This window comes from Bos javanicus, chromosome 5 (genome assembly GCF_032452875.1).
Source record: "Bos javanicus breed banteng chromosome 5, ARS-OSU_banteng_1.0, whole genome shotgun sequence".
Classification (NCBI taxonomy): Eukaryota; Metazoa; Chordata; class Mammalia; order Artiodactyla; family Bovidae; genus Bos; species Bos javanicus.
In genome coordinates, this window is record NC_083872.1 from 11,426,024 (window position 1) to 11,453,610 (window position 27,587).

A 27,587-nucleotide genomic window follows, 5' to 3' on the forward strand; every position below is an offset into this window, starting at 1 on the left:
GCAGAGACTCGACCCACACAGTTACAGGTCTGGGAAAAGGGTGTGCTGCCAGGATAGCATTGCCAGTCCCAAGCTCTCCCAGGCACCAGAGGAAGGTCTTGGAGAAATTTCAGGAGAGGTGCTACAGCATAAGATCTCCTAAGATCCAGGCTGAGAAATTTACCAAAGGATGTGCAAAGGCCTAGATCTATGGATGGCTTTGTTACTGTTCAGTCGGTAAACTGTATCTGACTCTTTGCCACCCCATGAACTGTAGCCTGCCAGGCTCCTCTGTCCATGGGGTATTCCAGGCAAGAACACTGGAGAGGATTGACATTTTCTTCTCCAAGGGTACTAGATAGAGATATCTGTTCATTGGGATTGTGAAGGCAAATATCTCTATGTTGCCTGGCCTTAGACTCTACTGAGTATAATTTATTTCCTGTTGGCACTTGAGGTAAGAATCTGTAGGAAATTCAGGCCAAGACCCACATGGCAAGGGCTCTATATCTCCATTTGTCCAGCAGAGTTCCTTGCTATTGTATTCAAAAGAAAATCTAATCCCAGAGAGATTAAATCTATAATCTGCAGCTGATCAGTATTTCCATCTTTCATCTACTTGACCTCTCTTTGGAATGAATCCATACTACTCATTTTGATTTTAAACACACTTGAATTTATAAATGATGGCTTGTTTCATGATTCAGTCTATTAGTTCTCTGGAGGAGGCACCTAGGTACCATGCCTGGCTCCTAAATGGCATGTAATAAATGCATTCATAACTGAACCTAAACACTGCTTCCTTCAGAAGAAGACATTTTCATTATGTAGAGCATGACTCATCTCTAATTGATGCTTTGAGAATTTATATTGTATTTACTACTCCCATAACATCTAGGAACAATCTGAATTTTGAGGTAAAGGCTAGCACAGCAACCCAAATTTTATGTGTAGAAACATGCTTGCTAAACAATGTTGCTCTGATGTTGCTGTTGCTTCTGCCCATTATTTTCTTATGCTGATTATAATAAATAATGGAAATCAGACCATTATAATACAATCTGACAGACGACCATGAAGACAATTGCAATTTAGCAGGCATAAACGTGTCTTTGAAATGTATTGCTTCTCATATGCATTTAAGGGAAACTTGCAAGAGTAGTTTTTATTAATTTTTTTACTCAATAATATACACATTTTATGTATCTTTAATTAGGGATACTGCCTGTATGATTTATACGTATTTTCTGCTTTTAGCATTTTCCCACCTGCTTGGGTAATCACCTGTGCTCTGTTCATTTTTGTTTACGGTCATTATTATTAGGACTCTGAAGTCCTGGGTGGGTCTTCTACCTGGGTATTTCCCAGGTAGTAGATCTGTTAAAATCATGTGGAACAGATGACCCACCAGAGGTAATAAATGCATTTAGCATCACTACGTCTTGACCCTCTGTTGCCATCTTCCTCACTGGTTAACTGCCTCTGAAGCACAGCATGGTGTGCGATCGCTCCGACTCCTCACTCTCGCTTGTGCTCAGATACTTGATCCCGGGACCCAGACCATTTCCTTGGCGTGCTGTGCCTCCTTCAGGGGGCTGCCTCCTAGGCTATGCATTTCCAGTCTCTCCACAGCTGGGCAACTTGATCCTCAATCCTTATCACTTCTTTGGCTTGATAATTTGGTTTCACACTTCACACCCCAGCCTGGCATCCACTTCCTAACTAACCCTATAAAGACCCAGGTTCCTTTCCATCACATCTCCCATGGAGTTTACCTTTTCATGTGGCTTCAGTACTTTTTTTTGGAGAGATAAGCCTTATTTGAAACTCAAGGTTTATACCTTTTCAATTCTAAAGGAAAACTACACTTTGTTCCGAGTAGAGTCAAACATATCCAGGGAGGGAAAAAATTAATAATTTGAACACTTTACTGACCTTATGTCTATATATTCTATAAGAAAGTTTATAATATATTCTGTGATGCTTTTACTATTGCCTTGAATTGTTCTTTACTTTTTATGCATTTATGTGTAATACCCTCAAGAAGTTATAAACTTTTTGAAAAAAAAAAAGTTTAATTTCATTAAGTTTCCAAACATGTTCCATGAGACTATGAGCTCACTGAAGTTCTTTCTGATGGAAACAGTCCCAAGAGTATATTGTCCAGAGCATTCGCCGAGCAATGAGAGCTGGGAACCACTGCCAACCCTCCTACCAGAGGCTGCTTTGCCTGGATGATTGTTAAAATCATCTGTTTCTGTACAGTATAGAGCATGGGTCATTACATGGCCTTTAGATATCTTCTAACTTTAAAAGTCTGTAATTTGAAAAATCAAATGCATTTTCATAGTACAAAACTCATGTTACGTATTTTATAGAAAGGAGAGCTGCTGGGTCTAAGGCTTAAATGTTAGAGCTTCATAGATTCAGGACTACTAGGTTTGAAATAGGTCTTAAAGATCATCCTGTCCAACTGCCTTTCCAATTCTTGGACTCCTTTCTACAACAGTTCTTCCAACTATTTACCTAGCTTCTGCTTGATGATATCCAGTGACTAATAACTCGTTATTTCACAAGCCAGTTTGTTTGTATATAACTGACTCTGCAGTGTTCTCTTTCTTATTGAGATGAAGTTAGTCTTTTAACACTTTGGCTAGAGTTTTGTAGCCTTACTAAACAATGAAAAGGCCAAAGATTCTGCATATAACAAGCTTTTCAAATATTCATAATCAGCCATCCAGACAGGTCAGCAAAGGGAACAGCATGCCCTTCTACTTAGTTACTCCTCACATAATTTCAATTCTCCTTATTAGCTTAATATTTCCCTCCAAACTTACTTCAAAGTTATGATATGCCTCTGAAAGTGTAGTTATCAGAGATGGATTCTATTCCCTGGCTCATGTTTTACAATAGAAGAACAGGATGAAAAGGTCTTCTTTTATCTCAATACTGTATGTCTATTAATGTGTCCTAAATTCATTGACTTATTAACTTTAAAGTTACATGAATAACCAAATTTGTCTTGCAAAAAATGCTCCCAAGAGTTACACTTTTAAAAATAGGATATTTTGGGCCTTTCATGTCTCAGGTTTTCAAGGTAATCCTAAAGGAAGAACACTTATTTTTCTTCCATTTGTGATTTCTTTCCATATCACCAATCCATAAATCAGATCACTGTGCTATTGAAATATTCATGTTCAAGTGATTGGGGGATGTGTTGATCACAAACAGTGAATCCTCATCAAGCCATTAGAAACCTGGATTCAGGATGTCATCACTCTACTCATCATCACTATTAAAGGAGGATTATTCACCTGGTTGCAAATTCCACCTAATTTTTCCATCACTCAGGCTCCATTTTGTCATCTTGTGTACAGGGCTGCCCTGAATCCCAGCTCACCCAAATGCCTTTCCTGTTCTATTACTGAGTAACTTTGTCAGAGAAACAAACAGGCTTCATCTGACATGGCTGTTTTGAACACAATTTAATTTGCTTTGCTTCGAAACAGGTTGATGCCTTTGGATAAAATTACAAGTCAAGCCAGTCAACATTCTGATTACTGATGCATAATCGTGGATCTTGAGATTTAGAACCTCTGTTCCTGATTGTCTTGAGTTCAGACAATGTAGCAGGTAAAGCTCTTTTGGGCCAGAAACAGTACATTTCAGTATGAAGTGTTTGTTTTTTAAATGAAAGGTTGTCTATGCTTATATGCCATCCCCGTTGCTAAATTCAGTGTTCTTTGACGTCAGTGCCATGCTTTCACCATTTTCCTAAAGTCCACGGTCAGTACTCAGTACTTCACGGTGGCTCATCATATGCTATTTGTTCGAAATAGGAGTAGATAAATGACTTTGGATGATCAACATTCTACCTGTCCCCACCCATCAAAATATCAATTCTCTTGGGCTTCCATGTCCTCTTGTTAATGCCTCTTTTCTGGTTGAAGTTTTGCTTTTCAAGTAAGGAGATAGAGGCAAAAGTGTTTTGGAATAGTTGCACTTATTTGCATATTTTGTTCAAATACATTAAATCTTTGTTTTATTCATTTTCTTTAAACTTTCAAAAATAATAAACAAAAATAATAAAAAATAAGAATTTTATAATTCCCCTTTTGACCTGGGCAGTTTTTTCAATTATCACTTTATTTTGGTTGGTGCCTTTTTGGATACTGTTCTTACTTATCTATGACATTCAACTATATCTGTCATTCACATAGATACAACTTATGTAAAAAATATTTTAGAATTTGTTTTTAGGAAGAGGTCACCTATTTTAGATATACTGCTTAAGTTTACATCATCATAAATATAATTGTGAGTTTATTTCTTTGATAATATCTAGCTTTGATGTCCTAACCAGTCTTCCAGGTTGGTTAAGATTGAACTTGTGTCTAGAATTTTATGTGTGGAAGTCAGCATATGGTAGGTTGTAATGTGACTGACAGATGAGGAAGAAAAAACTCACTTAAGCTTGGATGATACGGGTAGGGAAAAATAAGTCAATATTTAGGGAAGATGGCAGGATCAAGTAATGACTTTTAAAATGAAGGTTAGATATGAGCATGTTTAAACATTTATGGAAACAACAGAGATGCATTGCATCTGGATGCATAAATCAGGGGGGCGAAACCATGGTCACTGGGCTGTTAAGTCTTTTACGACCTGCTATATAGCCCAGCAAACTCTACTCAATACTCTGTATTGATCTATATGGGAGAAGAATCTAAAACTGAGTGGATCTATGTATACATTTAACTGATTCTCTTTGCTGTAGAGCAGAAACTAACACAACATTATAAATCAACTATACCTCTAATAAAAGCTAATCTAAAAAAATGCATGTTATTACAGCCTGAATCTATTCTATATTCTAGGAAGTAAGCAGAGATATTTATTGGCCTGCTTTTTCCATGTCTCTCAATGAGATTATTAAACCTTTTTTTTTTTTTTCATCTTTTTTAGGGGTTTGTAATGTAGAAAGAAAGTGAGAGAAAATCAAAGAAGAAAAAAGAGAGAGAGAAACTAAAACCAGACCCCCAAGTCTGCTAAAACAATATTCCCTCTGTCAGGACACTCTCCCCAAATTCAACTGTGACCTTCAAGGAGACAAGGCTCATAAATATGGTTTATCGTTTTAAATCCTTTATCTGTAAAGTATTTTTAGCTTTATTCAAATGCTTTTCAATGTGTTGCTTCCTTTGAGTTTTGGAGTTTCCACATTTATACTGCCTCTGATAGCAACATATTCGTAAAAAATAGATGTGCTGCTGCTGCTGCCAAGTCGCTTCAGTCATGTCCGACTCTGTGCGACCCCATAGACAGCAGCCCACCAGGCTCTGCCGTCCCTGGGATTCTCCAGGCAAGAACACTGGAGTGGGTTGCCATTTCCTTCTTCAATAAAAAATAGATCTACGTATATTGAATTTGATGCTCCATGGTTAGCAGTTATCAATGCAGTCACATTGACTGATCCATCACATCTGATGTTCACTTTATTACCTTAGCTTTTCAGACTGTATATAACAATCTATAAGGTGAATAACATCCCCTTTACAAATACTCTATTCTGTGAATTACTATGAATTTCTCCTTTGTTGTTTGTCAAACTTGACAGAATTGAGTGAAGATTTTCATAGTTTTATTTAGAAAGTTTCCTTCCTCTGCACCACATTTCATTTAAATGTATCTAGCATAGCTATTGTCCAGAGAAGGCAATGGCGCCCCACTCCAGGACTCTTGCCTGGAAAACCCCATGGACTGAGGAGCCTGGTGGGCGGTAGTCCATGGGGTCGTGAAGAGTCAGGCATGACTGAGAGACTTCACTTTCATGCATCGGAGAAGGAAATGGCAACCCACTCCAGAGTTCTTGCCTGGAGAATCCCAGGGACGGGGGAGCCTGGTGGGCTGCCGTCTATGGGGTTGCACAGAATCGGACATGACTGACATGACATAGCAGCAGCAGCAGCAGCGTAGCTATTGTCAAGTTAACTTAGGTTTCTTTGCCTCTATGAGCTAAACTCTTCAACAGTTCTAAGACCTGGGACACAGTCCCAAATCTCAATTTTGATTCTTTGACACCATCAGCCCTCTACCATGTTACTTTCCATGGCATCATCTTCTATCTCCTATTTCTCTTTTCATTGATGAAAGAAAGAATATTGGCACAGTGCTCCCATGTCTGAATTTTCTAGATCAAGTTATTAAAATCATGATCCTTAGAGATGTTTCCCTAATTCCTTCTAATGTGTGCATCAGCAGCACCAGGTGGCAAGCCCTGGACTTGGTTACGCTTCCACGGTCTTCCCCTCACAACGCGGAAGCCCATTTTTCAGGACAGACGTGAACATGAGTCTGTATTCCTCAGCCAAAGCACTAGTGGTACCAGGTACCATTTCTTCAGGAAAAGAAAACAAAACACATCAAAACATGATGTACTGAAGCTTACGTGTGCCTGTGTTTCCTTATTTTCTCAAGTACTATATCCAACAAAGACCTTTATTTTTGGTTTCTGCAGGAACTTTGTTCCACCCACCATGTAGCTTTTCTACAGCTCCGGAAGTACAGATTTTTGTCTTTGTCTTCCTCATCAGCATTGTAGCTCTTACTCTGCTATTGTCACTAGCTTTGTTTATACTCTATTGTTCTACAGAGCAAAACAAAATTGCTCAGAACTCAGAAATCTTCTCAGGTCTACAATGTGATCTTGAAAAACTATTGCTATTTTCTGATTTGGATGGAGTTGATAAGAACATAATTGTAATTAATTCTCTTCTCATCTGTTCTAACATAGAGACACATGGTCACTGAAAATGAGTCAAAAGGCTAAGTTTCTAGAAGCTTTTATATTTTTGCAGGCTTGAAATTATATCCTTGATATCTTGATTCTGACAATAAATAGTTGTCAAGTGAAACAGATTTTAAAATAATGTCTTGGTGTGTTTTATATCCCCCAAATAACCACCTTCTTTTAGCATAAAAGGGTCCTTTCCTGAGAAAGAGAAGCCCAAGGAACATGTTCTTCTGTTGAGTAACAGTCACAGAGTTGACTGCCCATGTGTTACAGAGATGGGTTTCCTATGGCTTCTTACGTTTTTTATGGGTTTCACACTGTGGAACTTGGGGAAGGTATTTTTGAATAATACTACAGTTGTAAATCTGAAAATATGAACACTATTCTCAGAAATTCATGTAGTGCCAGGGCAGTAAACTAATTCTGGGGGATGGGACATTATTTGTGAATAATCATTCCTTTATTTGAGAACTCAGAATGAGTATTAAGGGAGTGCCGCATTCTGTTCATCACTTACCATCAGAAGCAGGAGCTAAATTTTTTCCTAAATCTTTTTCTCTGTAATTTGACTCTAGTTCTGAACTCAGCAGAATGAGAAGAGCAGGGAAAAATTAAAGGTAAGCATAAATAAGCAAGATGACGAAAAGGATTTCAGGATAAAAATTCAATACGTAAAATGACATCAAAGGAAAAAAAAAGCCAAGAGTATATATCATCATTTAGAAAATACAATTCACATATTCTTTTTGTTTCAGACTATATCTATTTATTTATCTACCTATCTATCCATCCATCTATCTGTTTATCAACCTATCTATATATGTATATATTTACCTAGGGTCATTTCAGATGTATTGATCCATATTTTGTTAATTAGTCACTGACAATAATTCTAATGAAACTCCTATTGCCCTTTCCTCTGTCTCCCCATTTATAGGCTATAGAGTTTGTTAATACAAAGTTGTAATACTTTAAAACAAATAAACCTTACCCTTTACATCTAGGTCCTTTAAATGCTTTATTTTGACCTAAAAAGAGTTACTTTGGATTTTTTTTGTAGGTTTCTTAATTTTTTCAACAGAAAAACTTTTAAAATACACACAGCTAGTTTTTATATACATCTATGTAGTATGCTCAATGGTTTCAAGCTGGTTTTGAAACGTGGCCTTGGACGAATATTTCAGTTTGGCTAATTATTAATACATTGCTTACTCATCAATAAACAAGGATGACACTAGTAACACCTGTCTTGAGAGTCCTTGTGTCTATCACAATGTTAAAATTACCTATATTCTAGTTCTTATTATTAACAGAGGAATCACAAGGATTGGAAATTTTATATCTTCCTTTGAAACTTTTACCAAGCATTATTCAGCTAAATCGGTTACAAGATGATTCAACTAGAAAGTTTATCAGGTAGGGGAAATAAGATGAAAGATAGATGGGTATTAAAAAGTAAGGAAAATGAGTGGCAGTGGAAAGTCAAACATGCATACTTACGGAGTTGCCCAAGACGAGCTTTTTCTTTTTTACCAAACAAACGTCCTATTGAAGACTTGATTCCTTTCTTCTTGGGGGCTTTGTGAAGAGAGTCTTGGCTGCTGTTGGCACTGCCAAGCCCAAGGCTTTCGGGCTCGAGGGAGGCAGATAAACTACTGCAAACATAAAAGAGGGAAAACTGCTTGCTTTGGTGCAACATTCAGCAGGCACACAAGACTGTACCTGTCACAAGACAATTCTGCAACATCCACAAGGGGCGTGCGTGCTAAGTCATTCAGTCGTGTCTGACTCTTTGCGAGCCCATGGACTGCAGCCCGCCAGGCTCCTCTGTCCATAGGCTTCTCCAGGCAAGAATACTGGAGTGGGGTGCCATGCCCTCCAGGGGATCTTCCACAGGGTACATAAGACCTAATTCCTTGATAAAGGCACCAAAGGAGGAACAAGTACACTTGAATGCTACTTTCTCCTTTGCCTCCCATGTTTCTTCTTAAGCACATTAAAGTATGATTTCCTCAGCCTTAGGACCCTCAGCCTCCAAATTTTCTCTAGAAAATATTTTTCCTAGTATTTTTCCTTATTTTTCATACAATATCAAACCAATCAATGAACATAGATTGGTTTATTAAGTTCATGTGAAGTGACCTTCTATAATTTAGTCCAGGACCCTTTACATATTTCTTTCTTGCAGTTTATTTTTTTAGATCTTTAACATAATGACCTATGACAAGAAATTTAAATATAACTAATGAAGTTTATGCTCATATTCTAGCCCATGGTTTAACTGGATTTTCCTCTTGGTATCTTTCTCAGTTTTTGTGCTTAATTTGTTGAATTTTAAATCATCTGGGTGAGATTTTGAAGTAACAAATCATATACCCTAGTGATCACTGTATATTTTCCTTATAGTTCTCAGGTCTTGTAGGTACATGATAAGCTGAAATGATTTCCAAGCAAGCTGATCTAGGTTCCATCCCTGGTCAATGTATTTAACACTTTTAATAGGATAGGTTCGATGATACTGTTATCATTTTTATAGCTGCTAATTTGACAGTATCATGATGAATTATTTAACTGTACTTATTCATCTTAATTAATCTGAGTTCAGTAAGACAGTAAGGAATCTGCCTGCAATGCAGGAGACCTCGGTTTAATCCCTGGGTCAGGAAGATCTACTGGAGAAGGGAACAGTAACCCATTCCAGTATTCTTTCCTGGAGAGTTCCATGGACAAAGGATCCTGGCAGGCTACTGTCCCTGGGATTGCAAAGAGTCAGACACGACCGAGTGCCTAACACACACAACACACTAAGTATAAATTTTGAACCTGGAATAACTTTCACATTAGGAAATAAAAATAAAACAAAGAAAAAATGCTTGATATCACAAAAAAGTCTTTTCAAAAATGTTTATTGTAAAACACATTAGTTAGACGATAGATTCTTACTTAAATCATTATATTCAGTTACATGTTCAGAGATGCTATAAATGATGACAGTGAAAGAACATACATTTAAGATGTAAATTGTATGCTTAGATGTATTTATTTATGGCATTAGTTATTATAGAAATCTGCTTCAATTTTTAGGCAGATGGAAAGGACAGTATGATGAGTTGCTATGACAAATAGGGTATTTTCCCATGTAAACTTATCTCTTCTTTTAATATTTCAGTTTTTTTTTTCCTTCTCTAAGGAGGAGCTTTAGAGCTGGCAGTAGCAGCACCCATAGGGTGATTTACATACCTGTCTGTTAAAAGTAGCTGGGGTTCCATCATGGACTTGAAGATCTTCATTATCTTTACACTAGAAGCCAAGCTTATAGTCTTGCCTTGGAATCTCTTTAGTTTTTGGTAACTAGTCCTGACCAGTACTTCCTATACTTTGACTCCATTTAGTAACAAGATTAAAAATATACAGTTAATTCTAAAAATGAAAATTTGATCTCAGAATGAAAATTCGGCTTTTTCACAAGTGATATTGTGAAGAGGGAGAAGGAGAATTACAGCTCAAATAAAAAACTTTATATACATTTTAAGCAGTCTGATAACACTAAAAGGAATACTTGGGGGAGGAGGACATACAGTGGCAGTGCGCTGGGAAGGTCATACCTTCGGGCATCATTATGGTAGGAAGAAGGGAGGGTGTGAGTCATCCTGATGGCTCTAGGGGTAGGGGGAGGAGAAGTTTCACATTTAATGGTTGCTTTATCCTCCCGACCATCTTCTTCTACCACTGCAATCTGGAAGCAAAAAAAAAATACACCAGATTCACTTTTTCTAAATTTTAACTGAAACTGATGAAAATAGAGACTCATTAAAGCAAGGCTATTTGAGTAATTATAATATAAAAGCAAAACAAGAAATTTAGGGCATATAAGTCTTACACATAAAAACTCACATTATTAAAGAGCAGGAATTTCATAACTATTTAAAAGTTAAGACACTCCAGTTAAAAGAGACATACACACACATAAATGGACTTACTACATAAAAATATTAGTTAACTGTAAATAAACACCATACATCAATATCTAGGGACTATGGAAAAGCTATCTTGGAATCCATTAAATATATCAGAATGTAAAAGCTTTACAAAGTTATTGAACACATATTTGAACTAATTCACTAAAAATATGCATAGTCATATTTTAAGTGGGAGACTTTTGAAGTGAGAATTTGACAAAATAAAATGTTATCAGATAGGGTGTTTTAAATCAGGCTAATTAAATGTGTTCCCAGATATTAAAAAAAAAAAGCTGCAGTTTATAAGAAAAAAACTTTCTTTTTAAAGTGAGAATAATAAAGGTAAGAATGGAATTTTCGCAAACTGTTTAATTTCACTACTTCTTATGGGAAAATTGAGAAAGACATACAGTTCACCATAAGCAGATGCGATGAAAGGGATTTCTTTAAAGAATTTAGTTCCAAGTCCAGAACAATTCATGATACCATAAATTTTGCCAGAGATGGATATACAGAACTGTATTAAAATAAGACTTTTCAACAACCAACTGAATTGTATGATAAAAATTTTTAAAAACAATGCTGCATTTTTCATAGTACCACTGTGCATTATATATATATATATAGAGAGAGAGAGAGAGATTGAAAGATTGTGGAAACCGTAGCTGAAAGATGTATGGTTCTAGAAGTTCTGATGAAGAAATGTCTCAATAGGGCTATAACAAAAGGTTTAAAACTATGTTCTCGTCTTCTGTCTATAAATGTCTCGCTAGTTTCTTTACATTAAGCTATTATACTTAAGTGTGTTTATATGTGATACTTCATGTATTGGAGAAACAATACAAGTGTCTGTCTGGGCTCTTGTCATTCAAACCTAGGTTACTTTTACCAGCACAGTGCATGTGTTCTCAGTCGCTTCAGTCTTTGCAACACCATGGGCTGTAGCCTGCCAGGCTCTTCCGTTCATGGTATTCTCCAGGCAAAAATACTGGAGTGGGTTGTCATCTGTTGTTCCAGGGGCTCTTCCTGACCTGGGATCAAACACTCATCTCCTTCTCCTGCACTGCAGGTGGATTCTTTACCACTGAGCCACCTGAGAAGCCCTTAACAGGATAGGACATCTTAATAAGATCTCTTTTCTCCATTTCAATGAATATAGTGCTATTAGAAGAATCTTTTTCAAGAACTGCTTTCAGCATAATGTTGATACTATGGAAAACCCTTTCTAAACTCACATCTCATCTAAACTTGTAAAGCGTATTTCAAAACTCTTCCTAATACATATTTATGTTTTCACAGTTCCATTATTTTACCAAGATTGTTTTCCACAATTGTTTCTGGGAAGCCTGATTATTTCTGTTTTCAGACTTTTCCTCTGAAACACCCTCTTATAAAACACCTTCTTCTCTCCAGATGGCAGGTCAAACTAGGCCAACTTTCAAAATATCAGCTCTTAAAAACATTAAACACAAACCCTTTCGCTGAATAATACTTAAATCTCATGCTATATGAGTAAAGTGGAAGAGAAAGACTTCAGATTCAGAGATGGATTTGAATCTTGACTTCTCTTCTTTATTGAGTGACATGTACTAATAACTTATCTACTCTAAGATTAAATTTTCTTATCAATAAAATAGAAGTGAATATACTCAGTTTAATTTCTTTTGAAGTGCAAATTAAATCACGCATATAACTCCTTACCCTGATATACAATAAATGTTAGTTTGTGGTTTTCTTTCTGTAACCTTTCTTTTTTCTTTCTTTCTTTTTTACAATTCCACAACTTGAATGACATGACATATGGAAGATGGCAAAAAAAAAAAAAAAAAATCACCTTGCCTTTTCAGCTCTTTGGAGAGATCTGGGGCAAAGGAATCAGAATTCAACAGTAGGATTTTCTCAGCTGAACTAAGGATAGAGAATAGACGGTAGGGAGTCAACTCCCTGGCTGACTGGTCTTTGGGGCAAATAAAGAAAATGCCTTCACAGCCAAAGGGAAAGGAGAACCTTCTTAGGTGGATGGACTTCAGGCTCTGCACTGATATTAACTTCATTTGGGATGTGGACATCTCCTCCAGGTCTCTGCTCTCGGACACTAAGTTGATTATGCTTCTTAAATACTGGATGAATTCCATCCTGATCTCTTCCGGGTAGTCCTCAAGATTCGAGTGCACCAGCTTCAGCTTGTTCAAGGGTGGTGCCAGAGCTGGGTTTTCTTTGTCACTTCTGGAGCCTGGTGTGTGGTGTGCAATTAACAGACACGGAGTATTCTGTAAGAACTGCTGCTGAACGAAATAGGAATACCACATCTCAATTTCCTTCAGGTGACTTAGGATGCTGGCATTGAAGACGATCACCACCCCATGAGAGTCCTTCATTAGGGCTGGCCAGTAAGACTCGAACTCTGGATCACCACCACAATCCCAGAGCTCAAATTCACACCCGCGCCTTCGTTGTTTGCTGGTAACACGTGGATTCTCAAATTCCAGGATCCTCACTCCTTGGGTTGGGTTGTATTCAGTGATATCAGAAGCTTGTGTCAGAAAGTAGGCCAAAATGGTTTTTCCACTCTCGCAGGGGCCCCCAAGGAGGACTCTGGCCTTCAGCAACTCAGTCCCGGGCCCACGCAGGCGCCGCTTGAGTCCGCGCTGCAGTCTGCGCGGAGCGGAAGTCATCGCACTATAACCTTCCTTTCTTACCAATCATCTTTCTATATTCCCTAAATTCCCTGAGGCTTTATTTCTGCACAAGATCTTCCTTTACATTTTTTCCCCCTCTTATGCACACTGAAATTATTTCACATATCATATACTCAGATTTCTTCCTGTATTTCCAGTATAATCCTTTTAAGTGGTGAAGGAAGTCAAAGACAAGTGGTAATAACATTATGCGTGATAAATTTGGCAGTTGAGAACTAACGGATAGCGTCAAGGAGAAGATACTAAAAGAAGATAGATGATGGACAATAAAAAGAAAATGCAATCAATTTAGGTCATGTAAGCATACTATGATTCCCTTAATTAAAAAAAAAAAAAGTTCCCTAGTTGCAGAAGTATTTGGGCATAAGCTGATTATCACATCTTGAAGATGCTGAAAAATAGATTTATTTATGTATTGGATAGTAGGTTGAATCTTTAAAATTTGTCCCATCTGATTTCCTGAATCTGAGCTCTTCCACTCTCAATTATCTAACACAATGTTATTTTGTGAATCTGAACTTTATTCCATTTTGTTTCTAACCCAGGGATCAAACCCAGGTCTCCTGCATTGTGGGCAGATTATTTACCAGCTGAGCCACAAGGGAAGCTTGTTTCCTATACCCAAGATTTATTCTCTTGACTTCATTCTAAACAGGAAAGTAGTATCTGGAGCCATGCTGAGAATGCCCCTCCCTGGGCTAGCTAATTCCTAGAGATAGCAAACTATGTTCCTGGAGTGTGCCTTCCATATGCACACCAAACACTCTAGATCAGTATCCCAAATCATCTTTTCTATCTGGCTCTTGCACTCTGATTGTGGTTCAGTCACTAAATTGTGTCTGACTCTTGCAAACCCCTGGACTGTAGCCCGCCAGGCTCCTCTGTCCATGGGATTTCTCAGGCAAGAATACTGGAGTGGGTTGCCATTCCCTTCTCCAGGGGATCTTCCTGACCCAGGGATAGAGCCTGGGTCTCCTGAACTGCAGGCAGATTCTTTACCAGCTGAGCTATTAGGGAAGTCCTTACCCTCTAGGAGGCACTATTCTTCTGCCTTAATCATCACAGGCTAGGTGTCAGACAACTAGAGATAGACCCGAGACCCTATGACCCACTGAAATGACTCAAACTAGTCAGTCCTAAGCCTGCTTACCTTCAGTTCAGTTCAGTTGCTCAGTCGTATCCGACTCTTTGCGACCCTATTTACCTTCACAATAAACATTCCTGCCCATGATTTCTCCTCACACTTTCTGAGTCTTGACCTGGTGCTTCCCCTTGGCCAGACATATCATGGCATGCCCGGGCTCTTGGGAAGTATGAGTAAGAAGCTATCTTTTATCTTTTATTTAAAAATAAAAGCTATCTTTTATTTACTAAAGATAGTAAAAGCTATCTTTTATCTTTTATTGGTAATTGTTTCTTGATTTGCTTGTCTTATGTAACTAAGTAAACTCTGGGAGACAGTGAAGGACAGCGAAGCCTGGTGTGCTGCAGTTCATGAGGTCACAAAGAATCAGACATAACTTAGTGACTGAACAACAACAATGTTAAAACCTACATTTTAAAACAAGCATCACTATTCTAGTATCAACAGTAAACTGTCTAATTATTCCAAAAGAGGTCTATAAATTCTGTGGAAAATCAGGATAATTTAGTCCCCACAGTCTAAACATTACCCTAGAAAGTATAAACAATTTTATCTTTAGACATTTGCTCTTATGATTGCATTTAAGCAATTCAAAAGCACTTAAATATTTTTAATATTTTTATGTTAATAAAATGCTTCAATTATCAGAAAGATAATTTTAAATCTTTCATAGAAAAAATAACATTCAATTAATAATCATATCAAAGAAATGTACAGTACCTTTCTCCGATGTTTCCTTAGATCACTTGGCTATGATTGGCAGTAATAAAAACAAGACAAAACAGAACCAGTTAATGATTATCATTTGGCCAGGTCACAAATTTAAATAGTAGTTATAATTTAACTTTCTTTTTTTAAACTTTCATTCCATTCTTTTCAAAATAAATGTATTTTAATCACTATAAAAGCATTCCTCCAGGGAGCTATTTTCAAGAGGAAACTTCCTAGATGGCAAGGTAGAGGGGCAGGTCTTCATGAAGGGATCATGTGTACGTGCCTGAAACATGAGCTGTGAGACACAGACCTTAGGGAATATGAAACATACATGAAGTGACTAGCCAGAAGTAAATATGGGACTATATCCTCCCAAGGAAATATAGATGGGAGTGAAGAAGACTATGTGTAAAGGGAGAGCCAATGCACACACAAGTAGTTTATAAACATTCCCTTTTATCTTGCCTATGCGGGCCTTGGACCTCCTTTGGGCAGTTATGCTATTCCTACGTGATCTCAAACTTTCTGACATCTGAAATACTGAAAGCTTCTGCTTTCTCAGATGCTATTACCCAAATACCGAAAACTCTGGCTTCAGTAAGTACAGCATATATCTGCGGCTTCTGTTTTCTTCATAGTGCTCTCTTACAGAATTAAACAAAATGAAAAAGTTATTTCTTTATGACCTCATAAAATTTATTCACTTAATATTTGTTAATTTTTCTTATGTAAGGAAAACACTTGTTAAACTATTTCAATACACTTTACATTTCTGTTGCCATGGAAAATTGGGTTGATTTACCTCATTCAATATTCTAAATAACTAGATATCACTAACGTTATTTATGCCTCTGGATTTGTGGTGAGGTAAAGGTAGATATCAATAGGTTTTACCACCAGGACAAATACCTATGTTTGCTAAATATGTAAATATAAACAATATGAGTGAATACAATGTCTTTTAAATCTCTGCTTGTCTGTCCCTAAAATTTCAAATTTTGCTTTGATTTCAAATTTATATTCAAACATGAATTACATCCAACAAAATTTTTTTTTTCTCCAGTATTTTCTACAGGTAAAGGAAAACCTGTCTTTCACCGTAACAAAATGAATTTGATGACAGAGTTCTACTAGGTGATAAGGACCTCCTGGATTTTATTTTTTGTTTTATTGAGTCAGATATTAAACATTTTAAATGTTTAATTTTTGTTTACTTTTTTCCTTTTTACCCTCAGGAAATTCTCTAAATAGCTTTTAAGTACTCTAATTATAGTATAGTAATGTTCATTTACCATTGTTTTATTTATAACTGCTCAAGAAAATGCATGAGAGCAGTGGCATCCTATTCATACACAACCAAACATTATGTCTAAATGGATACAAATATATTATTTTGTTATTATAAAAATAACAACACTGTCAAGGGTTATAATGCTAATATATAATGAAAATACTTAAAAGGTCAAAATAATAGGCTGAAAAAGTGTAGAAAATAATAGCAGTACAGAAATAATCAAAGTTCTCTTGGCTTGAATGCTAAGTAAATTATACCCTTGTGGGCCAATATTCTTACTACAGCTTTGATGACAAGTAGATCATCAATATACATAGCATAAATTGCACATGCAGAAACTAAGCCAAATACAATATCGTTTTTAATGACTCTAATCAGATGGATGGTTCCCAGATTTTAGAGGGGAGGGCATACCCCACGGCCTGTGGGATTTCAGTTCCCTGACTAAGGATCAAAACTGTGTTCCCTTTAGTGGACGTGTGGAGTCTTAACCACTGGACCACCAAGGAAGTTCAGTTCCTAGATTTCTAAAATAAGGAGATCATAATTTGGTCATAGATCAAAATGTAGCTCAGTATATTGGGTTAGTTTATCTTAGTACACTGGCTAAAAGGTTGTGCTGTATCTAGCTGGGATCCGCTTTGATTAGTTGGTCTTTATTTGGATTTTCCATCTGGAAATAAGCAAGGAATAGGACACGACTGAAGCGACTTAGCAGCAGCAGCAGCAGCAGGATACTCAATGGTTGAAGGAAGTATTTCCTTTTTAATTTTTTTTCATCATTTCTCTTTTATATAGATTTTATTGCCTGGAAGTTTCATAATTGTAAAGACTTTGGATATAGGAAATACTGCCTCATAAATAGCCTTCTGTTCCAATTTTCAGTGCAAAATTAAAGAAAAACATACCTAAACTGATATACATAGGAGAAATTTTATGAAGATAAAATCTAAAAATCATTTATTTACAAGGTAGTTTTCCCCTTGGGGTGAGAATATTATATATATATATATACACACACACACACACACACACAGACATACATATATGCACACATGTGTGCATTTATATATATTAATTCTAATGCCATTTTTTACCACAATACACATTATTGCAACATATTTTTTTAAAGATTTATTTAACGATCATTTAGAAATTGAATTAAACTTCATTGTTCATATATTATACACACGTACACAGATGCAGGCATTGTGACACTTTTTACAGAGGCTTCACAGCCTTCTGACCAGAAATACTATATACACTTATATTCATATTCTTCTGTCCTATTATTAATTTCTCCTCCATTTGTTATACTTGTACAAGATTTTTGCAGAATATCATCTATTATTTGATCTATTTATGTTTTAATTAATCTCCATCTCCAAACTTTTATTTTTAATTTAAATTTTATTGTTTTAATATAGTTCTAATATTCATGACAAAACATAGACTTTTCCCTCATAAAGAGTTCAGAATATTTACATCTTCACTATTGTTGTCCTTTCAACATATTTCCCAGGTAATCACAGAAAATATATTGAAATATGTTTCCCTCCTAATCACTGAAAACAACAAAGATAAAATAGTATATGCTTTTGACTTAGCAAATTTGAAGAAAAATTCAGCTCCTCTTTACTAGCTGTGTTGAACAAGGACACTTATCCATACCCTCAACATTTCAATTACTTATGGTCAAGATAATGCCCTTAGATTTTCAAATGTTATCATGAGAATAAAGTGACTAAACATCATGACAGTCAGCAGTCACTCTGCCTATATTATTTTTGGCAAGGGGTATTTTAATTTTTCTTTCATATGTTAAGAGTACTTCGTAATTTAGATTTCTGACTTTTAATCTCAAAGGAAGATACATGAAATAAAAGATTAAAGGATAAAGAAGGGTGAAACTTTTGACATGGAATTATAAGGCTCAGGAAATTGCTGCTATTGTTTTAGAATTTAAGCTCTTCTTTTAGAATTATAATTTTACATTATAAAATTATAACATTCTATGTTGGTGTATTGAAGCAATTATAATAAATATTTTTGAAACTGTGTTAAAAAAAAAACACCCAGTCTCAATGTACTTCATCAAGATGTCATCAGTAAAAATGAACTTAACGGTTTAAATTATTCAGATTTCTGATGTGATATTTAGATTTCTGCTCTTCCTTCCATTTACTAATTATGTGGCCTTGGGAAATTATAGCTGTGTAGGCTTCATTTCCTTATTTTACAGTTGGATTAATATTTGTACTTATCACATAGGTTTTTATTAGGCTTTGTTTCCTCATTTATGAAATGAGGAAATATTAATGTGAAATATTAATTTCATATTTATTAATATTTCATATTAATATGAAATAGTTGGATTAATATTTGTACTTATCACATAGGTTTGTTAAGAAAAAGAGAAAAATGATAAAACACACAGAAAGCTTTTAGATGAGAAGAAATATCCAATAAATTTTAGCTAATGCATCAGTAATTCTAATGGAAGCAAAGGTTCTCTGGACACATCATACCAGTGTCATGACTCCCATCCGATCCATTTCCCTGGCAGGACTTCGAGGTGTGAGCTTTGGTGTTGAGTGTCCACTAGGGGGAGACGAGCTGGCCAGCGAAGAAGCTGTGACCGAGGCAGTGATGGAGGTACCTGGGTGGACCCTTGCTAAATTCAGGCCTTCCAGACTCACACTAGCCACTCTGTTCTCAATTTCTTCAGCACGTAACTCTGTGGATTCTTTTTCTTCTTGAATTAGTCTGAAAGATATTAGTTTAATTTTGATACATTACATGTCGTTATAAAGTTATTAATATTTGGAATTCATCAAATAAATAAATGAATAAATAACTGAATATTTTTATATCAAATCTAACATTTTTATTTTTTCCCTAGACAATATAACTTTCAATAAATTCCAGAGACTTCTTGGCTGAGAACTAGAAAATCTTTTTTTTCAAATGACATATAATCCCTTGGGTTTACAGTTTGATACCCTTTCTATACTGCTGCTGCTGCTGCTGCTAAGTTGCTTCAGTCGTGTCCGATTCTGTGAGACCCCATAGACGGCAGCCCACCAGGCTCCCCGTCCCTGGGATTCTCCAGGCAAGAACACTGGAGTGGGTTGCCATTTCCTTCTCCAATGCATGAAAGTGAAAAGTGAAAGTGAAGTTGCTCAGTCATGTCCTACTCTTCACACGACCCCATGGACTGCAGCCTACCAGGCTCCTCCGTCCATGGGATTTTCCAGGCAAGAGTACTGGAGTGGGGTGCCATTGCCTTCTCCGTTTTCTATACTGCTACCTGTTAAAACTCTTTTAAAACTTTGAGTGTCTAGTTAATTACTGCCTCCAATCTTAATCTTACATTTGTACTTAGGAACTAATATGTGAGACTTTTAAGAACTCAAGTCTCAACAAGGTCATTGACTCTTACCTCCTATCCAGTGAAAAAGTATGATTGATAGACTCCTCAAAAAATGGTCATTCATAATTATAATTTGACCAAATAAAACCCTGACTTAGCCAACTTGCTTTTACATAAGCACTAAGCAATTTAAATAATGTATATATGCTAGATAGTTAAATGTTTTAAGAAAAACTATTGCTGTAAATGCTTTTGAGAAGACAAATCACTATTACTATTTTTCTTTATCAGGGAGAAATTTCAAGAATATACACAAATTATTTATTACAAAGACAAAGAATAAAGAACATTAGCGGGGTTGCTGCAAAGATCCTATTTAAGCTGAATCTATACACAATTTGCATATTGTTATAATAAAACTGTGTACCCATATAATTTATTTGAAAAATGGGGGTTAGAAACATCTCTCCTGAGATCAGTTTAGTTCAGTTCAGTCGCTCAGTCATTTTTGACTCTTTGCGACCCCATGATTCATAGCATGCCAGGCCTCCCTGTCCATCACCAACTGCCGGAGTGCACACAAACTCATGTGCATCGAGTTGGTGATGTCATCCAGCCATCTCATCCTCTGCCATCCCTTCTCCTCCTGCCCCCAATCCCTCCCAGCATCAGGGTCTTTTCCAATGAGTCAACTCTTTGCATGAGGTGGCCAAAGTACTGGAGTTTCAGCTTCAACATCAGTGCTTCCAATGAACACCCAGAACTGGTCTCTTAGGATGGACTGGTTAGATCTCCTTGCAGTCCAAGGGACTCTCAAGAGTCTTCTCCAACACCACAGTTCAAAAGCATCAATTATTTGGCACTCAGCTTTCTTCGCAGTCCAACTCTCACACCCATACATGACCACTGGAAAATCCATAGTCTTGACTAGACGTACCTTTTTTGGCAAAGTAATCTCTCTGCTTTTTAATATGCTGTCTAGGTTGGTCATAACTTTCCTTCCAAGGAGTAAGCATCTTTTAATTTCATGGCTGCAATCACCACCTGAAGTGATTTTGGAGCCCCCAAAATAGTCTGACACTATTTTCACTGTTTCCCCATCTATTTCCCATGAAGTGATGGGACCGGATGCCATGATCTTTGTTTTCTGAATGTTGAGCTTTAAGCCAACTTTTTCACTCTCCTCTTTCACTTTCATCAAGAGGTTCTTTAGTTCCTCTTCACTTTCTGCCATAAGGGTGGTGTCATCTGCATATCTGAGGTTATTGATATTTCTCCCAGCAATCTTGATTCCAGCTTGTGCTTCTTCCAGTCCAGCATTTCTCATGATGTACTCTGCATATAAGTTAAATCAGCAGGGGGACAATATACAGCCTTGACATACTCCTTTTCCTATTTGGAACTAGTCTGCTGTTCCATGTCCAGTTCTAACTGTTGCTTCCTGACCTGCATACAGATTTCTCAAGAGGCAGGTCAGGCGGTCTGGTATTCCCATCTCTTTCAGAATTTTCCATAGTTTCTTGTGATCCACACAGTCAAAGGCTTTGGCATAGTCAATAAAGCAGAAATAGATGTTTTTCTGGAACTCTCTTGCTTTTTCCATGATCCAGCAGATGTTGGCAATTTGATCCATCCTGAGATATCTTCCTCTTAAGTATAAATGGATTACTGTGATTTCCAATGATATATAATCTTTAATTTGAAGGTAATGATCACCACAAAGTTTTCTTTTTACATATTTACTTTGGAAAAGTTTGGCAATTTCTTACAAAACTAAACATACTCTTAATATATAATTCAATAATTGTGTTCCTTGATATTTACCCAAAGAATATGAGAGCTGAGGTCCACACAAAAACCTGCACATAGACGTTTAGAACAATTTTATCCATGATTGTCCAAACTTAGAAACAACTAAGATATCCTTCAGTAGGTGAATGGATACATAAATTGGTACATTTATACAATGGAATAACATTCAGTGCTAAAATGAAATGAGCTATCAAGCCATGAAGAGACATGGGGGAACAATAAATGCATATGATTAAACAAAATAAACCAATCTGAAGAGGCTACATATTGTATGAGTCCAAATATATGACACTCTGGAAAAGGCAACCATGGATACAAAAAAAAGATGAGGGATTTCCAGGGGTTGGGATGGGGAAAGGGATGAATAGAGAGAGCACAGTGAGTTTTTCGGTCAGTAAAAATATTCTGTCTGTATGATATCATGATATTGGGTATACATCATCATAAATTTTCCAGACAACCAACAGTGAACCAAAATGTGCAAATACTGTTTGATTCCTCTGATATGAGGTATTTAGAATAGTCAGGTTCATAGCATCAGAAAGTACATTGGTAGATGCCAGGAACCAGGACATGGGGTAGGGTGGGGAGGGTGAATGGGGAGTTAGTGTTTAATGGGGACAGAGTTTCAGTCCAGGAAGGTTAAAATTCAGAAGATGGGTGACGTTAAGAGTTGCAGAACAATGTGAATGTACTTCATGTTACTGAACTCTACAGATAAACATGGTTAAAATGTTGTTGTTCAATTGCTCAGTCATGCCTGACTCTTTGAGACCCCATGGCCTGAAACAAGCCTGGCTTCACTGTCCTTCTCCATCTCCTGGAGTTTGCTCAAACTCATGTTCACTGAGTCAGTGATGCCATCCAACCATCTCAGCCTCTGTCATCCTCTTCTCCTCCTGCCTTCAATCTTTTTCAGTATGAGTCTTTTCTAATGAGTTGGTTCTTCATATCAGCTGGCCAAAGTATGGGAGCTTCAGCTCCAGCATCTGTCCCTCCAATGAATATTCAGGACTGATTTTCTTTAGGATTGACTAGTTTGATCTGCTTGCAGTCCAAGGGACTCTCAACAGTCTTCTCCAACACCACAGTTCAAAAGTATCAATTCTTAGGTGCTCAGCCTTCTTTATGGTCCAACTCTCACACCCATACATGACTACTGGAAAAACCATAGCTTTGATTATATAGACCTTTGTGAGCAAAGTAATGTCTCTGCTTTTTAATATGCTATCTAGGTTGGTCATAACTTTTCTTCCAAGGAGCAAGTGTCCTTTAATTTAATGGCTGCAGTCACCATCCTCAGTGATTTTGGAACCCAAGAAAATAAAGTTACTGTTTCCACTGTTTCCCCATCTACTTCCCATGAAGTGATGGGACCAGATGCCATGATCTTTGTTTTTTGAATATTGAGTTTTAAGTCAGCTTTTTCACTCTCCTCTTTCACCTTCATCAAGAGACTCTTTAATTTCTCTTTGCTTTCTGACATAAGGATGGTGTCATCTGCATATCTGAGATTATTGATATTTCTCCTGGAAATCTTGATTCCAGCTTGTGCTTCATCCAGCCCAGCATTTCACACAATGTACTCCTCATATAAGTTAAATAAGCAGGGTGACAATATACAGCCTTGGCATACTCCTTTTCCAATTTGGAACAAATCCATTGTTTCATGTCTGATTCTACCTGCTGCTTATTGACCTACATACAGATTTCTCAGGAGGCAGGTTAGGTGATCTGGTATTCCCATCTCTTTCAGAAGTTTCCATACCACACAGTCAAAAGCTTTGGCATACTTCTTCAATAAAGAAGAAGTAGATGTTTTTCTGGAACTCTTTCTTTTTCGATGATCCAATGGATTTGGCAATTTGACCTCTGGTTCCTCTGCCTTTTCTAAATCCAGTTTGAACATCTGGAAGTTCTCAGTTCACATGCTGTTTTAGCCCAGCTTGAAGAATTTCAAGCATTACCTTGCTAGCATGTGAAATGAGTGCAATTGTGTGGTGGTTTGAACAGTCTTTGGCATTGCCTCCTTTGGGATTAGAATGAAAACTGACCTTTTCCAGTCCTGTGGCCACTGTTGAGTTTTCTGAGTTTGCTGGTATATTGAGTGCAGCACTTTAAAGCATCATCTCTTAGGATTTGAAATAGGTCAGATGGAATTCCATCACCTTCACTAGCTTTGTTCATAGTGACGTTTCCTAAGGCCCACTTGATTTCATAGTTCAGGATGTTTGGCTCTAGGTGAGTGATACACTATCACGGTTATCTGGGTCATTAAGATCTTTTTTGTATAGATCTTCTGTGTATTCTTGCCACCTCTTCTTAACATCTCCTGTTTCTCTTAGATCCATTCCATTTCTGTCCTTTATTGTGCCAGTTTTTGCATGAAATGGTTAAAATAGTATGTTCTATATTATGTGACTTTTACTACAATAGTGTTAGTCACTCAGTCATGTCCAACTCTTTGTGACCCCATGGACTATAGCCTCCCAGGCTCCTCTGTCTATGGAATTTCTCAGGCAAGAATACTAGAGTAGGTAGCCATTCTCTTCTTCAAGGGATCTTCCCAATTTACAGATCAAATCCAGGTCTCCTGGATTGCAGGAAGATCCTTTACTGTCTGAGCCACCAGGGAAGCCTCTTTACCACAATAAAATGACATTAAAAAAAAAAAGGTGAACCATAATGTAAATTATGGATTTGAAAAATATGCTGCATCAATGTAAGTTCATCAGTTGTAACAAAAACTACTCTTATTAAGGATGTTGACAATGGGGGAGGATATGCATGTTTGAGGCCAGGAGGTATATGGGAACTCACTCCACTTTTCTCTCAATTTTGCTCTGAATCTTAGACTTCTCTAAGAAATGACATTATTAAAAATTCTAATATAACTACTCTTAATTATAATATTTCACTTACACAAAGAATATGAATTCTGTTAGTCTGAAGTTTATTATCATGGTGCCTTTTAAATTCACCCAAAGCAAGGTCCGATGCTGTAAAGGGCAATATTGCATAGGAACCTGGAATGTCAGGTCCATGAATCAAGGCAAATTGGAAGTGGTCAAACAAGAGATGGCAAGAGTGAATGTCGACATTCTAGGAATCAGCGAACTGAAATGGACTGGAATGGGTGAATTTAACTCAGATGACCATTATATCTACTACTGCAGGCAGGAATCCCTCAGAAGAAATGGAGTGGCCATCATGGTCAACAAAAGAGTCCAAAATGCAGTACTTGGATGTAATCTCAAAAATGACAGAATGATCTCTGTTTTTTTCCAAGGCAAACCATTCAATATTACAGTAATCCAAGTCTATGCCCCAACCAGTAACGCTGAAGAAGCTGAAGTTGAACGGTTCTATGAAGACCTACAAGACCTTTTAGAACTAACACCCAAAAAAAGATGTGCTTTTCATTATAGGGGACTTGAATGCAAAAGTAGGAAGTCAAGAAACACCTGGAGTAACAGGCAAATTTGGCCTTGGAATATGGAATGAAGCAGGGCAAAGACTAATAGAGTTTTGCCAAGAAAATGCACTGGTCATAACAAACACCATCTTCCAACAACACAAGAGAAGACTCTACACATGGACATCACCAGATGGTCAACGTTGAAATCAGATTGATTATATTCTTTGCAGCCAAAGATGGAGAAGCTCTATACAGTCAGCAAAAACAAGACCAGGAGCTGACTGTGGCTCAGACCATGAACTCCTTATTGCCAAATTCAGACTTAAATTGAAGAAAGTAGGGAAAACCACTAGACCATTCAGATATGACCTAAATCAAATCCCTTCTGATTATACAGTGGAAGTGAGAAATAGATTTAAGGGCCTAGATCTGATAGATAGAGTGCCTGATGAACTATGGAATGAGGTTCTTGACACTGTACAGGAGACAGGGATCAAGACCATTCTCATAGAAAAGAAATGCAAAAAATCAAAATGGCTGTCTGGGGAGGCCTTACAAATAGCTGTGAAAAGAAGAGAAGTGAAAAGCAAAGGAGAAAAGGAAAGATATAAACATCTGAATGCAGAGTTCCAGAGAATAGCAAGAAGAGATAAGAAAGCCTTCTTCAGCGATCGATGCAAAGAAATAGAGGAAAACAACAGAATGGGAAAGACTAGGGATCTCTTCAAGAAAATCAGAGATACCAAAGGAACATTTCATGCAAAGATGGGCTCGATAAAGGACAGAAATGGTATGGACGTAACAGAAGCAGAAGACATTAAGAAGAGATGGCAAGAATACACAGAAGAACTGTACAAAAAAGATCTTCATGACCCAGATAATCACAATGGTGTGATCACTGACCTAGAGCCAGACATCCTGGAATGTGAAGTGAAGTGGCCCTTAGAAAGCATCACTAGGAACAAAGCTAGTGGAGGTGATGGAATTCCAGTGGAGCTATTTCAAATCCTGAAAGATGATGCTGTGAAAGTGCTGTACTCAATACGCCAGCAAATTTGGAGAACTCACCGTGGCCACAGGACTGGAAAAGGTCAGTTTTCATTCCAATCCCAAAGAAAGGCAATGCCAAAGAATGCTTAAACTACCGCACAATTGCACTCATCTCACACGCTAGAAAAGTAATGCTCAAAATAATCCAAGCCAGGCTTCAGCTATATGTGAACCATGAACTTCCTGATGTTCAAGCTGGTTTTAGAAAAGGCAGAGGAACCAGAGATCAAATTGCCAACAGCCGCTGGATCATAGAAAAAGCAAGAGAGTTCCAGAAAAACATCTATTTCTGCTTTATTGACTATGCCAAAGTCTTTGACTGTGTAGATCACAAGAAACTGTGGAAAATTCTGAAAGAGATGGGAATACCAGACCACCTGATCTGCCTCTTGAGAAATGTGTATGCAGGTCAGGAAGCAACAGTTAGAACTGGACATGGAACAACAGACTGGTTCCAAATAGGAAAAGGAGTTCGTCAAGGCTGTATATTGTCACCTTGTTTATTTAACTTATATGCAGAGAACATCATGAGAAATGCTGGACTGGAAGAAACACAAGCTGGAATCAAGATTGCTGGGAGAAATATCAATAATCTCAGATATGCAGATGACACCACCCTTATGGCAGAAAGTGAAGAGGAACTCAAAAGCCTCTTGATGCAAGTGAAAGTGGAGAGTGAAAAAGTTGGCTTAAAGCTCAACATTCAGAAAATGAAGATCATGGCATCTGGTCCCACCACTTCATGGGAAATAGATGGGGAAACAGTGGAAACAGTGTCAGACTTTATTTTTCTGGGCTTCAAAATCACTACAGATGGTGACTGCAGCCATGAAATTAAAAGACGCTTACTCCTTGGAAGGAAAGTTATGACCAACCTAGATAGCATATTCAAAAGCAGAGACATTACTTTGCCAACAAAGGTTTGTCTAGTCAAGGCTCTGGTTTTTCCTGTGGTCATGTATGGATATGAGAGTTGGACTGTGAAGAAAGCTGAGCGCCGAAGAATTGATGCTTTTGAACTGTGGTGTTGGAGAAGAGTCTTGAGAGTCCCGTGGACTGCAAGGAGATCCAACCAGTCCATTCTGAAGGAGATCAGCCCTGGGATTTCTTTGGAAGGAATGATGCTAAAGCTGAAACTCCAGTACTTTGGCCACCTCATGCAAAGAGTTGACTCATTGGAAAAGACTCTGATGCTGGGAGGAATTGGGGGCAGGAGGAGAAGGGGATGACAGAGGATGAGATGGCTGGATGGCATCACTGACTCGATGGACGTGAGTCTGAGTGAACTCCGGGAGTTGGTGATGGACAGGGAGGCCTGGCGTGCTGCGATTCATGGGGTCGCAAAGAGTCGG

General features: G+C 37.4%; 2 protein-coding genes across 15 annotated transcripts in view; both read right to left on the reverse strand.

The window, feature by feature from the left end:
• The window catches only part of PPFIA2 (PTPRF interacting protein alpha 2), a 501,553-nt gene that overhangs the window by 69,592 nt on the left and 404,374 nt on the right, over positions 1 to 27,587 (reverse strand). For all 14 annotated transcript variants that reach the window (XR_009736286.1, XM_061415641.1, XM_061415640.1 and 11 more), the window contains 4 exons: positions 19,111 to 19,348; positions 15,295 to 15,324; positions 10,378 to 10,508; positions 8,273 to 8,427 (listed from right to left, as the gene is read on the reverse strand). Coding sequence is in view for 13 of the 14 variants with exons in the window: in XM_061415641.1 (XP_061271625.1) it covers positions 8,273 to 8,427; positions 10,378 to 10,508; positions 15,295 to 15,324; positions 19,111 to 19,348 (554 nt within the window). In the remaining variant the exon portion in view is untranslated. The remainder of the gene's footprint in view (positions 1 to 8,272; positions 8,428 to 10,377; positions 10,509 to 15,294; positions 15,325 to 19,110; positions 19,349 to 27,587) is intronic.
• LOC133247168 (intraflagellar transport protein 22 homolog) lies at positions 11,449 to 14,490 on the reverse strand. The gene has a single exon (XM_061415646.1). The coding sequence runs from the start codon at positions 13,404 to 13,406 to the stop codon at positions 12,501 to 12,503; it is 906 nt and encodes a 301-aa protein (XP_061271630.1). The 5' UTR covers positions 13,407 to 14,490; the 3' UTR covers positions 11,449 to 12,500.